General features: G+C 36.8%; 1 protein-coding gene across 5 annotated transcripts in view; it reads left to right on the top strand.

Annotated features, from left to right (window-relative positions):
* The window catches only part of PDE5A (phosphodiesterase 5A), a 172657-nt gene that overhangs the window by 54874 nt on the left and 103191 nt on the right, over positions 1-14592 (top strand). For all 5 annotated transcript variants that reach the window (XM_082389639.1, XM_082389635.1, XM_082389637.1 and 2 more), the window contains exon 3: positions 7227-7316. In XM_082389639.1, the coding sequence (XP_082245765.1) occupies positions 7227-7316 (90 nt within the window). The remainder of the gene's footprint in view (positions 1-7226; positions 7317-14592) is intronic.

Below are 14592 nucleotides of genomic sequence, written 5' to 3'. Positions count from 1 at the left end.
GATTCAAATGTTCATCTCTTCTGGAGACATCCTCACAGGCACACCTGGAAGTAATGTTTTATCAGCTGTTTGGGCATCCCTTAGCCTAGTCAAGTTGACACATAAAATTAACCATCAAAGATTGCCTGAACCCCTGGTTCCATGTCTTATGGAATCCTTAAGACTCCGCAGGATTTCCTATGTCAAAGGATTTCTATTGTCTAAACAACCCTCTTTTTCCTAAGTCAACTGGAATGCAAAACTTGGGCTCTTCTCCTGTTTCCATGGGACAGCCTCTCCATGGATACCATGATTTCTAGGGAGAAAACTTGGAGGATCTTAGGGAAGGGTTACATTGTCACTCCTGTGGCCTTCACCGTGGAGCTGCTACTCCTCCCACTCCCACTTCATTCCTCCCTTTTCAGTCCTTTTCCAGGTAAATAAATCTTCACCATCTCTCATCCTGCAGGCCTCACTTGCTGCTCAAGTGAATTTCTGGTGAATAAAATTATTTCCAAAACGAATTTCAGAGGAAAGAGATAACAATAGCAACTGTTCTAATTTTGATAAATTCTTTAATTTTGCTAAATTATTATATTTGATAGTTTTGTCATGGTGTAATTGTGCCCCAGGGAACACAGTTTGGGAACTGCTATATCTTTGTTCAATGTTCTAATAATCTCTAGGTATTCCACTTTGTGGAAGAAAACCAGCGCATATAATTTGGCAAGTCTAATGTGTTATTTCCTTTTTGTTTCCTGTTATTTTTATTTTTATACCATTTCAAGCTTACAGAAAAGTTGCAAGACCAGCATCAGAAACTTGTGTATACCCTTTACCCAGATTCTCCAATTGTTTATATTTTGCCTCATTTGCTTTATTATTTTCTTTTCCTATATATAATACATATAAGTAATATATGCATATTATTTTTTTCTGAACCATTTGGCGACATTTTTACTAAATATTTCAGTGTATAGTTTCTAACAAGAATATTCTCTTACACAATTATGATACATTTGTCAAAATCTGGAAATTTTATGATACAGTACTTTTATCAAACATTCCATAGTCAAATTTGGCCAGTTGTTCCATGAATGTCCTTTATAGTTATTTTTTTTACTCTGATCAAGGCTCTAATTCAGGATTACATATTGCACATACTTGTCCTATCTCTTTGGTCTCCATTAAATCTGGAATAGTGTCTCAGTGTTTCTTTACATGTAGTTTGGAAGAATACAGGCCAGTTATCTTGTAGAATGTTTTTCTTGAATTGATTCAAGTCAGGCACTTTGGGCAGGAATACGACAGATGTTGATCTTGAGACCTAGTTTGGTTTTACAAACAGCAATCAATTCTTTACTTCTCCTACACCAGCTGGGGTGTCCTACAGTCCAGCTCAATTCTGACGCTAGCTCCTGGAGTTCGTGCAGACCCCACAGGTTAAGGACTCAGTCCCACAGTGCTGTCCCCACTTCAGATACCAGCCCTAAATAGGATACCCAGGCTAGCCACACTTATGTCTGGCTAGCTACAAATTCCGGGGTTCCCTGCTCAGGTTTAATAATTTCCTAAAATGACTCAGAACTCAGGAAAACACTAAAGCACTACTTAAAATTACAGTTTTATTATAGAGGATGCAGTTCAGAAATAGCCAAATAGAAGAGGTGCATAGGGCAAGGAGCGAGAGGGGGGGACACAAAACTTCCATGCGGGGGGCGGGGGGGGGCGGCGTGGTGCACCACCATCCCAGCACACAGTTATCTCCACCAACCCAAAAGTTCCCTCAGATCTGATGGCTTGATTGCTTAAATCATTGGCCACTGGTGATTGGACTCAAGCTTCAGCCCCCTCTCTCCTATCCAGAAGTCAGTGGTGGGGCTGAAAGTTCTAATCCTGTAATCACTTGATTGGTTTTCTTGGCAGCCAGCCCCCATCCTGAAGCTATTTGAGGCCTTCCGTCCCCCTCCCCCTGCCCCGTGAGTCTTCTCATTAGCATGAACTCAGGTATGGTTGTAAGGGGCTTGTTATGAATATATAAAGAATCTCCTGTCACTCAGGAAATTCCAAGAGTTTAAGGAGCTCTATGCTAGACCAAATATATTTTTTATTATACCACAGACCTGCTTAGCATATGTTACCAGGTAGCATATGATGTTACTTTACCCCAGTATTGATGATGTTAAATTTGATAACTTGGTTAAAGCGGTATCCACTAGGTTTTTCCACTACAAAGTTATAATTTTCCCATTGTAATTAAGTATCTTAAGAGGAGGTATTTTGCTATTGTGTAAATATTCTATTCCTCATCAGTACCTTTACCAGTTTTGTCATCCACTGATTTTCCAACTTCATAATACCTTCTATATATATTAGTTGGCATTCCAATGTAAAGAAGAGCTTTGCCTTCTTTATTCATTCATTATTTATTTATTTCTATCATTATGGACTCATGGATTTTTATTTTGTTTAATGAGTTATGCTCTGTTACTATCTTTATTTATTCAAATTCTCGGATTATATCAGATTTACCGGCTCCTATGTCTTTTTGATATGTCCCCATCACTCTTGGCATTTTCTTGCTTTCTAGGGGAGCTGAAAGTTTTAACTGCTTAACAAGATGTTCCAGACTTATCTTTTACTTTCCCTGCCCTAGCCCTATGATCATTCTTTTTTTCCCAAGGAACCCTGGTTCCTTTCAGTGGAGGGGATGGTATTTAGAAACCAGGATCTAGGCAGTAGGTGTGCTCACTGCTACTAGTTTATCAGCAGACAGAGCTAGAAAAAAAAATATACACAGACACACATACACTTTTATTTATTTATTCCTATATCTAACGACTCACTATATGCTAAACAATTCTTACCTCCAACTTCATTCTAACACCTCAAGGTATATTTTTTCTTCCTCTTTTCTTAATAGATATAATATTATATATATTATATATGTAATATATATATGTTTTCTCAGATTCTTTTCTCTTATAGGTTATTAGAAAATATTGAATATCGTTCCCTGTGCTACACAGCAGGTCCTTGTTGATTATCTATTTTATATATAGTAAAATGTATATGTTAATCCCAAACTCCTAATTTATTACCCTCCCCTTTCCATAAGTTTGTTTTCTATGTCTGAGGGACTGTTTCTGTCTTGTAAATAAGTTCATTTATGTCTTTTTTTTCTTTTTTAGATTCCACACATAAGTGATATCGTATAATATTTATCTTTCTATGTCTGGCTTACTTTACCTAGTATGGTAATCTCTAGGTCCATCCGTGTTGCTGCAAATGACATTATTTCATTCTTTTTTATGGCTGAGTAATATTCCATAATACACTCACACACACACACACACACACACACACACACACACACACACACCAAATCTCCGACAAAAGAGGCAAGAATATACAATGGATAAAAGACAGTCTCTTCAATAAGCGGTGCTGGGAAAACTGAACAGCTACATGTAAAAGAATGAAATTAGAACATTCTCTAAGACCATACACAAAAATAAACTCAAAATGGATTCAAGACCTAAATGTAAGACTGAATACTATAAAACTCCTAGAGGAAAACATAGGCAGTACACTCATTGACATAAATCATAGCAATATCTCTGTGGATTCGTTTCCTTATTCTTCATATATTTGTGCATGTGCTCAAGCCATGTTCCAAGCTCTTCACTCCTTTCTGTAGAATCTCTTGTCTTTCTCTTCAAGCTGAAGAACTCTCATTAACACTTCTTTAGTACTGGTCTGGTGGTGACGAATTCTCTGATTTCGTTTATCTGAAAATGGCTTTATTTTGCCTGTAATCTTTAAAGATATGTTCACTGTCTAGACGATTCTCAGTTAATAGTGGTTTTCTTTCAACACTTAAAAAGTTCTCCCACTTTTTTCTGGTTTTCATTTTTCTTATGAGAAGTCAACCAGGCTTCATTTTTCACCTTATATGTTTCATAGTATATATCATTTTCACACTGTGTATATATTTAAGGTTTTCACTAACTTTGGGAAATTTTTGGTCATGTGTTTAAATATTTTTTCTGCTCCATTCTCTTCTCTTTGGACTCCAGTTGTATATATGTTAGACTATTTGATGTTGTCCCACAGAACATTGAGGCTCTGTTAACTTTTTACAGGGTTTTTTTTGTCCTCTCAGTCCTTTTGATTAGATACTTTCTGTCCATCTGTCTTCAGGTTCACTGACCCGTCCATTGTTTCCAATCTGCTGTTAAATCCATCAGTGAGCTCTTCCTTTTAGACTTTGTACTTTTCAGTTCTAGAATTTCCATTTAACCTTTTTAAAATACTTTTTCTTTCTGCAGAGATTTCCATCTGTTCATTATTACCATATTTTCTCTTCAGTCCTTAAATACATTTATAATAGCTGCTTTGAGGTCCTTGTTTGTTAATTCCAACATCTGAATCATCTTGGGGTCGTTTTCTATTGACTGCTTTTTTTCTTCACTGTGGGTTTCAATTTCCTGTTTCTTCACATGCGTTGTGATTTTTTTTATTGTATGCTGGACATTGCGAATGTTTTGTTGCAGGGCATTTGGATTATATCAACTTCCTTTAAAACAGAGCTGACCTTTGTTCTTGTAGACAGTGGAGTTACTGGAAGATCCTTTTGGTCCTGTCAGGTTTGGTATTATTATTTGTTAGGATGGATCTACTTTAGTTTTAAATTTAGTCTTAGGGACTGCTGCTCAGGTCCTTACCCCCAAGGAGTGGCCTTTCTGTGTCTCGACTGAATGCCTGAGGTGCCTAGTGAGGTATCTCCTCTGGTGGGGAGAACCCCAGTGTCTTCAAACATTTTTAGAATTGGTATCACCATTCACTTTCAGCCTTCAACAGGTAATCTTTGCTAGGTCTCTTAGAGTCTTGCCAAATACATGTCTGAAGTGACTAGCCACTCAGTCTTCTGCCACTCCTTCTTTACACCCCTAACCCCACCCAAAGCACAGCCTCTCTTATCAGGTACTTTGCCTTGCACATACCAGCTACTTTAGAAGCCCTGAATTCAGTTCTATTTGGAACTGTTACTCTACTTGGATACCACCTACCTGCCCCCAGGAGGAACCGGATTATTGCAAGGCAATCATGTGTATTCTCTTCTTCACTGTGTGTAGTTTAGTTATTGCATGTATTTGGTCTAATCTTATATTTTTCAGCAGGAGGGCAAGTCTGGTACTAGTTGTTTTATTATGGGAGATGGATATCTAAGCTTTGTGGTTTTTTTACACTGTCATGTTCTCATAAACAGTGAAAGAAATAATCACAATAATAATGAAATAATAGTGCTCCATTTTTCTTTCAATGTTTCCTGGACCTAGAGGGGTTAGAAGTTCTCTATGTGTTTATAGCCCCTGCACTGGGTACATTGTTAAAGGAAAAATTCTTTGAGATGCCAAAATTCACTTAAAGTGATTTTGAAGCATACATTACTCTTACCTCCTTCAATGAAGAATGAAATCCAGGGCTGCTACTTATTTTAAACTTCCAGTATGCACAAAAAAATTCTGTGAAAGTGCTACTAATTTCAGACTCTTGCTTTGATTAGATAGTTGGGTTTAATCCTCTTTTTTATAAATTGGTCTTGTAATTCAGATATTCATTAACAAAATAATTGCTGAGGATGCATTTCTATTCATATTTTGATTATTAGCTTGCAGAATAATTCACTATATAAATTCATAATTTTTAACTTCTTTTAATTTATCCGTATCAGTATCCTGTCTGCTTTCTTTAGATACCTTGCAATATAGTATGCTATTTAAGAACTGTTTTTTGGAAACATTGAGCCAAGGTTTTCTCTTTCTTTCAGTGTAACTTTGAGCATGTTTGCAGAAAAATTAAAAATGCAGTAGTGTATATTTATAATATAAAATATTTATATTGATTTTCTACCATTTTATAACTTTTCTTTTGAAATTGCCTTTAATGCCATGTTTGGTCCTCTCATGGGGAAAATTGGCCTCATTTCTGACCCTAGTTGATGGAATCTAGTGTAATCATTTACTTCATTCACAACTTTGGCTTTGCGTGACTTTAGACTAATTAAAAAAAAAAAAAAAACGAAATGACCTTCAAAGATGAGGATTTTTCCAGTGTGACTATTCCATATTTTCTGAAGGGAATTCCGAAAGCAGAGTTTTTAGAACAATAATGCTATTATTAGGTTGAGCATGTAAGTTCCCAAGGCTATTGCTTTGAAGGGAACAATATTCATTCAGATGTTTATGTTCTGGTATGTTTGCTTCCGTTCTAATTGTATCTCATATACTGGTCTCTGTCCATTTCCTTGAGTATGTTTTTCCTCCTACCTATAAGGTTTGCTTTAAACTATAGTAAGCTATAAGTGATCATGTTGGATAACTATGATATCATTTGTTAATGAATTCCTTCATTTGTTTAACAAATGTTTTTGAGTTCCTGTGCTAATCTTAGGAATACAGGTGTGGTGAACCAAAAAAAGCCCCTCATAGAATTTACAGCCTACCTTTGACCTTCTCAACCTGGTTTAATGGAAAATAGCCTGTATCTTTCTTTCTTTAACCCACATTTAGAACTTTTACACCTTTCAGCAGTCCTTTGTGATTATTGGATGTGGGAAGATGTACTTTGTAAAAGAGGAAAGAGATTCAAAAGATTGAGGAATTGTTTATAGTCTGATGAACGCCATGCAGTTTTATTATATACAAAAAGAAAGAAAAGATAAGATTTTAATTCTTATGAAACACCTGAGATAGAAATACAGAATACTGAGGAAATATATATATATAGTCATTACAAGGGAAGTCAAGTCAGTATTGAAAAGGTCATTTTGGAGGTGGTGGGTTTTATAGGAAAAGTTTTAGACCAAAGATGCTTTTCTTTTTCAGAAGAATCAGTGCGATGGGAATAGGCAAATTGTATTACAGAGGAGGAGAGTTGCCACTTTTTCCTGAGTTTAAGTGAGGCTATCTAAATTGGTTAATATTTTGAATTTGCTTTATTTCTTAACATTTGTTTACATCTGTATTTTTTTCATAAATACTAGCTGCTAAAAAACCCTTAAATTTTTCTTTGTCAAAGATGATATGTACTTGTATGATTTGGTGCCTTTTACAATAATAAAATTGTCATTCAGAACAACAAGGTGAGTCGACGATTAGATTTCTCTAATCCTATAAATCAGAAAAATCAAATCAATCTTTGAACAGATCAGTCACTAAATTGAATTTCTTCTTCCTTACTAGGATCCTCGGTTCAATGCAGAAGTTGACCAAATTACAGGCTACAAGACACAAAGTATTCTTTGTATGCCAATTAAGAATCATAGGGAAGAGGTAAGCCAATTTTCCATTTTGCTGTAAAAGGTCATTTAGAAACATTTTTCTTTTTGAAAAAAATTTTTCACTTTGCACACTTATGAAATAATGCTGTAGTGACAAGTTGACTATAAAGTGCTTAAATGTTCTGCTTGATGTTTTTTATTTAGACTTTAGTAATAGGGTTGACTCCTGATACTTTACTTTGACTTAGAAATAAATTTTAGACATGTCATTTCCTTTTTTTTAATAAATTTATGTATTTATGTATGTATTTATTTATTTATGGCTGCGTTGGGTCTTTGTTGCTGTGCACGGGGTTTCTCTAGTTGCGTTGAATGGGGGCTACTCTTCGTTGCGGTGCACGGGCTTCTCAATGAGGTAGCTTCTCTTGTTGCGGAGCATGGGCTCTAGGCTCGCGGGCTTCAGTAGTTGTGGCACACGGGCTCAGTAGTTGTGGCTCGTGGGCTCTAGAGCGCAGGCTCAGTAGTTGTGGCACACGGGCTTAGTTGCTCCACGGCGTGTGGGATCTTCCTGGACCAGGGTTCAAACCTGTGTCCCCTGCGTTGGCAGGCAGATTCTTAACCACTGCGCCACCAGGGAAGTCCCTAGACATGTCATTTCTTTACCCCTCTTTCCTGAGGACCTTACTGAATCCTAAGATGTATAATTGTGGTTGTAATCAATTTATTTCATGTTGTATTTTACACATCTGAATAATGCTTATTTCATAAATGGTTATCCAATTGCAGTGGTAATCAGCTGATTTTTTTGTTTGGATTCAAAATGAGGTTTTGAAAAAATAGAAATTGTATATAACACCAAGCAAAATTTATTGTGAAATTGTAACAAGCAAATGAAAATAGGTTGGTTTATATTTCACCTAACTAGAAGGTTTGGATTCTGTAAGCACTGAATTCTCTCTTCATTTTACATTTATTTGAGAAAAAAAATAGTTAATCATCATTTAAACTGAATGCTTCAATTGAGTGTCCTCAGCCCTGTCTACACATTACAATCAACTGTGAGACTCTAAAATATTGCCAATTAAATTAGAATCTCTAAGGGCAGGGTCTAGATAGGGATACATTTTTAAAGATCCCCAGGTAATTCTAAAGTGTAACCAGGGTTGAAAATCATTTTCCTAAGTGAAAACAAATAGATTGAAAGAGCCTGTATTTGTGGTTCTGAACCTTGGCTGCACATTAGAATCACCTGGGGAGCATTTCGAAATTCTAATGCCCCCGAGTTTCACCTTAAATCAGAATCTCTGGGGTTGGGACCTAGGCATCAGTATTTCTTAAAGCTCCCAGGTGGTTATCATGTGCTGCTAAGGTTGAGAGCCACTGCCAGGGATACAAGAAACACTTTGCTGGTTCTACTTGATTTATATTCAGATTCTGACATCTTTCCTTTCCCTCCTCCATCCAGTCCTTTACCAAGTCCCATCGATTTTTTTTTTTTTCTGTTAGTGTTTCTCATTTTGATCTCTTTCTTTTCATTCCTGCTGCCTGTACCATAATTCAGATCTTGAAGTAATGCCTGAACTTTTAAAATATTCTTGTAAGGGGTTTCTGTACTTTAAGTCAATTTCCCTTTAATCCACCCTGCATATGCCCTTGGGAATTTTCCTAAATCACGGTTTTCTAAATCAGTGCTTCTAAAACAATAATGTGCATATGAATCTTAAAATGCAGATTCTGAATTCAGTAGGTCTAGGTGAGACCTGAGTGAGATTCTTTTCTAACAAGCAACAAGTTGATGCTGATGCACTGGGCCTACAGATAATTTGATGAGCAGGATCCTAAATCAGTCACTTATCAGTAGTCTAAGATAAGTTCTCAGTGCCTTAGAGTTGCTACATGGTTTCTTAAGAGGGTAGTTACAGCCACAGTTACTAAAAATTCCTGCAGCTACAACATGCATATGAGATTAAATAATTAATTAGCTAATTAATTGTGAATGAATAAATAAAATTGAAAAGGCTATGCCATGCATGGACCAGTGGTGTTCTTAAGCAGATTGCCAGATAAAGCAAATAAAAAGCATGTCTTATGCAATATTGGGGACATAGTTATACTAAAAAATTATTTGTTGTTCATCTAAAATTAAATTTGACTGGACATCCTATATTTTATCTGGCTGCCCTAGTTATAAACCAAGGATTATGATTGTGTGCACTTAAAAAGATGATGTTCAGCTTTTAATTTGTAAGTATGTTTTAAAACCATGGCCTGAAAAACAACTTTGTACTGGCTGAGAGATTCAGTTTGAATCATGCTCTGGTTAAATATCTCTTTTCAAATAGCATGAACAGTGGGGATTGGGGGAACCCATGAGAATGTGCAACAAAATCACCAGGGTGAAGTAGGTGAGACTGCCCTTCTGTAAGAGAGCATCCTCTGGCTACACGCGTTTCTGTCTTTATGACTACCAGTGAGGATGATTGAAACTAAAACAACAATAACAAAAATCCCCACTGTATTGAGGTATAAATTACATACCATAAAATTCACCCATTTTAAGTGTATAATTTGATGAGTTTTTGACAAATGCATGTACAGTCATATAACCACCACTATAATCAAGATACAGAACATTTCTCTTCCCTCAGATATTTCCCTGTACCCCTTGTAGTTGATCTCCTCCTCCTCCCTCAACCCCCAGCCCCTGAGAATCACTGATCTGTTTTCTGTCACTATTGTTTTGCCTTTTCTAGAGTGTCATATAAATCATATAAGTGGAATCATACAGTATGTAGTCTTGTGTGTCTGGCTTCTTCACTTAGCATAATGCTTGTGAGATTCATCCATGTTATTGCATGTCAGTAGTGTGTTCCTTTTTATTGCTGAGTGATTATTCCATGGTATGGATGTGCCACAATTTGATTATCCATTCATCTGTTGATAGACATTTGAGTTATTTCCAGTTTTTGTCTGTTAGAACAAAAGCCACTGTTTGCATACAGGTCTTTTTGTGGACATGTTTTCATTTCTCTTTGGTAAATACATAGGAGGGGAATTTCCAGGTCATATGGTGGGTGTATGTTTAATTTTATAAGAAACTTCCAAGCTCCTTTCCAAAGTGGCTGTACCATATTGCTTTTTTACCAGCAATGTGTGAGAGTTGCAGTTACTTCACATCCGAGGCAACGCATGGTATTGTCAATTTTTTAAAAATCTTAGCCATTAAATTTGATTGCATGAATGAATAACCCCACTCTCAGCCAGGGGTCGTCTGCTCAATTACAGACCTGATTAAAGTGGGTTCAGCTGCAGGTCCCCAGATTGTGATTGTCCAGAGCTCTCCTTAAGATTTCTGCTGGGTTCCTCAGCCTCCTCAGGGCTATCTTCCTCCATGCTCCCTCATCCTCTCCTGCTGTCTCTGTTTCACCCTATGATGATTTGATATGAAGGCTGAGCTCTTCACTGGTTTCCACAGAAGTTTTTTCACATGAAGCATTTCATGAGATAAACAACCTTCAGTAACTTCACTGGAGTCTTAGTAACTTTACTGATGGGAAGGTTTCCAAACAGCTTTTTAAACGTCTTGCTGACCCTCCCTATTCTCTGTCCTCTCCCCCTTGTTCCCTCTCCTCCCACGCTCACCCTGCCCGGTTTGAAATTATTTCCTGTGAGAATTATTTCTTCAGAAAAAAAGGAATGAAGAGAAACAGTCAGAAAAACAGGCATACTCTCAGCATGGCTGTTGAAGTATAAAAAGTACTTTGGCTGACCGAGAACCAAGGCCCCTAAGAAGATGCCATATACGACTTCCAGAATTATCCTTAAATTTATAGCTACATAAACAAACTCAGGGCAATGTTTGCTGTTGTGTACACGTAGTAGAAAGTACTCTTTCTCCCACGAAGCTTTTGAAATCAAAAGGGAGGGTCACAGTAAGGCTTTTGGGAGTAATTGTTAAGATTGCTTGCTCTGGGCTTGAATCCCATCTTCACCACTTACATGATGAGTAACCAGGATGGAGCTGGTTAATCCCTTTGATCCTCAGTTTTCCTCACCTGCAAAATAACGGTTATAAAAGGACCTGCCTCACAGGGTTGTTGTAAAGGTTAAATGTGTTTGTGCATGCAAAGGACTTACCATACTTTCTGGCACACTGGGAGTGATCAATAAATGTCAGCTGTTATTTTTTAAAGGAGACATAGAACTAACTGAACTCTTATGAGAAACAAGGAATGATAAAGTTGTATGCAGAGGTCATCAGCCACATAATAACCAAACAGCTGGGATCAAGTGACAAGCAGCACAGTCCCTGACTTAACTGGTCTGTTACCCTCTAACAAACTTTAAGCGTAAAAGAAAAATACTTTTCATTGTTTTTCCTCATAAATGAGGCAGAGTAAATTTGGTTTCTTCTCTTTGTGTTAGTCCAATTGTATTGAGTAAGCCAACACTGATTCCAACTAATTACCAAGAAACCTAAGAAGAAATGTCATTACTGACTGTTTATAAAACGTCTTGGTACCTTTTAGTGACCCCAGTTACTTAAGGTACTAACTCTGGAGAGCTGCTTGAAGGGAGCAGTTGAATATTGAACACTAAAGTCTGAACTACAACATAGTCTAGAAAATTCAGGAAGATTTTTAAGATTCAGTAAAATGTATAATCACTTAATCTGCCTCTCGTGAAGTATTTAAACTAATTAAAAATTTTCAGGAGTTCTTTTCATTAGTGTTATAATCATAAGTGTAATAATGCAATGCCTTTTTAGAAGTCAGGATCATAGATATTCCTAAAACTTCTGTGACAGAATTTTTTTTTTTAAATCACAGAGGATAAGTTTTTGCAATTTTCCCCTCTCCGTACTCCCTTCTAAGACAATGGCGTTAACGGGCAAAGTGAGTGTGTGTGTGTGTGTGTGTGTGGGAGTGGGGACTGAAGAAGCTCGAGGAAGCTGAAATAATTTATTTTGGAAAGGTCAGAGAGCTACTGGCTAGAGAAGATGAAAGAAGACAAAAAGTAAAGGGGTCCGGGGAGAGAAGAGAGCCAGCCCAGGCTCTATAACAGAATGGCTTGAGGGACGACAGAGTAGGACTTTGGAAATAACTGTCTATCCTGTGGAAACTATTCTAAGGACTTGACATATATTAATTCATTTAATCTTCATAACAACCATAGGGGGTAGTCATTATTTTATTCCCACTTAACAGATGATGAAACTGAGACACGGGACATTTAGGGAACTTGGCCAAAGTCACGTAACTAAAAACTGGCAAAGCTGAGCTTCAAACCTAGGCAAGAGGGTTTCTTAACATTCTGCCGTGGGTGATGACTGCACTCTCCTTTCTTCCCCCTCAGTGTTTTCTTGAGCCGCTGCAGTAAACATTTAGGTTACTGTTGATTTGGGGGTGGGAGGTACACTGATGTGAGATGTGGCTCCATTTAGAAGCAAGGCTTGAAGGTAGAGACAAGGAGAGCTGGCTATATTCTGATGGCTCTTCAAAGTTAAGTGTTGAAACCACCCTGCAGACAGACTCTTTAAAATGAGAGAGAGTGGTGGCGGGGAGAAAGAAGGGCAGGGAGCAAGGGGGGGCGGAGAGAAAGAGGGATCAGAGTCACATCCTCTATAATGTCTTAAGGGGAATCCATCCAGTAAACAAGAAGAAATTTTTACCAGGGATAAAAGAGTTACAGGAGCATGTTTCATGTTAAGCTGGGCCAGTGTGCTCTGTGATATGCACAGGAAGCATCATGAAAAAAAATTTGCAGCAAGTGTGTGAATTTTTAGAGCTGCTGTTAAATTTCTTTCAGGCTTAACACTGGATTTTTCAGACCTGGGCACTTGGATCAGTTTTATATTTTTGTCACATGCATTAGTTATTTCTATAACCAGATGGTTCTTTTATGTTTAGTAAAGAAGTGCAGGGAAGCTCAACTCTTTCTCTCTAGCTCAGATGACCTATTTCTGAAATACTGCCCTCTCTTGAAGTATTGCTTGTTATGACATGGTGGAGATGAGTGCTTTTTTTTTTTTTTAATTTATAGGGGCTGCACCATTGAGGTAGAAGCCAGGACATTGTGAAATAATGCAAGTTCTGTGAAAATTTCGTATTGATCTGAGGTAGAGATTATATCCAATAATGTCAGGCTAGGCTGATACCTGTTTTCTCTTGGTTGAATGTCAATTCCAGTTATTAAGTAAAAATCTAATTTGGAATCAGAGCTCTTATCCTCCTTCTCTGTTTTTATCATTTTGATTTTATTTTATCATATTTGATGATATAATTCTTTGATGCAAATATAGCAGTTGTAATAAAAGATTTATGATAAGTTTTTTTACAGTGTAATAAAGGAGCATTTTTATCTAAATATCCAATTGTTTTTATCTTCTTTTAAAAGAACAGTGAAAAACTTCAAGAAATATGGGCAAATTTTATGAGATTTTTATGAAATAAATATAATACTTTGATGAATAAAAGAGATTTAATGCCTGCCAAAAATCATAAAGTAAAGCATTAATGGAATCAAATGTGTAATTCCAACTGCATTATATAAAAGTAAATGTTTTCTAGAATTTAAGCTACATAACTTTATCTGTTCATCCCCCCCCAAGTTAAAAATATTCTCATCCCCGCCCCCCCCCCCAAATTATCTTGTTTTGAAAGTAATTGTTGAATCACTGCAATATGTAGAGTCCTGGTCTAGGCAGTGAGGATATTAAAAAAATGAAGCAAGGAAGATACTTAGAAACTTTTTTTTCATTTTCAATAAGAGGGAGATCTTATATACCAAAAAGCAAATATCAATACGAGGTAACAAAACAAATGTTAAATGAGTTAAATATTCAGCACCCAAGTTCAAAGGAAAGTCTGTGGATTTCAAGAACTGGAGGAATCACAGAGGAAGAACGAAAGCTGTGGTTTCATACAGCAGATCCCTGCTGTGTTTATCCCACAGGCTTAAGAAAGGAAGCTTGAACATGCTTTCTGTGAGAGGGTGGAGACAGGGTAGATGCTTGCCTATGATATTCTGCTCACACTACTAACTAGGGCTTTTCTTAAACTTGTCATGTAAGCTTGGAACAGATGAAGAACATTACAGCTTTATACATAATCCTACAATTCCAAGTCAGACTAGATGAAAATATAGCTATAAGAATAAGCAGAGTTTAATTGCAGACTGTCAGTTGATCTAGATCTATTTTGGTCTTAAAGAATTGGCTAGTTACGTGTTTTTTGAAAACTTATAAATTGTCCATTGCATTTATTCCCCTGTGATATTTTCTTGTAGCTTTGTTTTAGAAACAAAACAAAAATACTCCGAAAAGTTTC

Source organism: Balaenoptera borealis (assembly GCF_965194805.1).
Source record: "Balaenoptera borealis genome assembly, chromosome: 4".
Classification (NCBI taxonomy): domain Eukaryota; kingdom Metazoa; phylum Chordata; class Mammalia; order Artiodactyla; family Balaenopteridae; genus Balaenoptera; species Balaenoptera borealis.
Note: the sequence above shows the minus strand (reverse complement) of the source record. Positions and strands in the feature narration are given on the sequence as shown.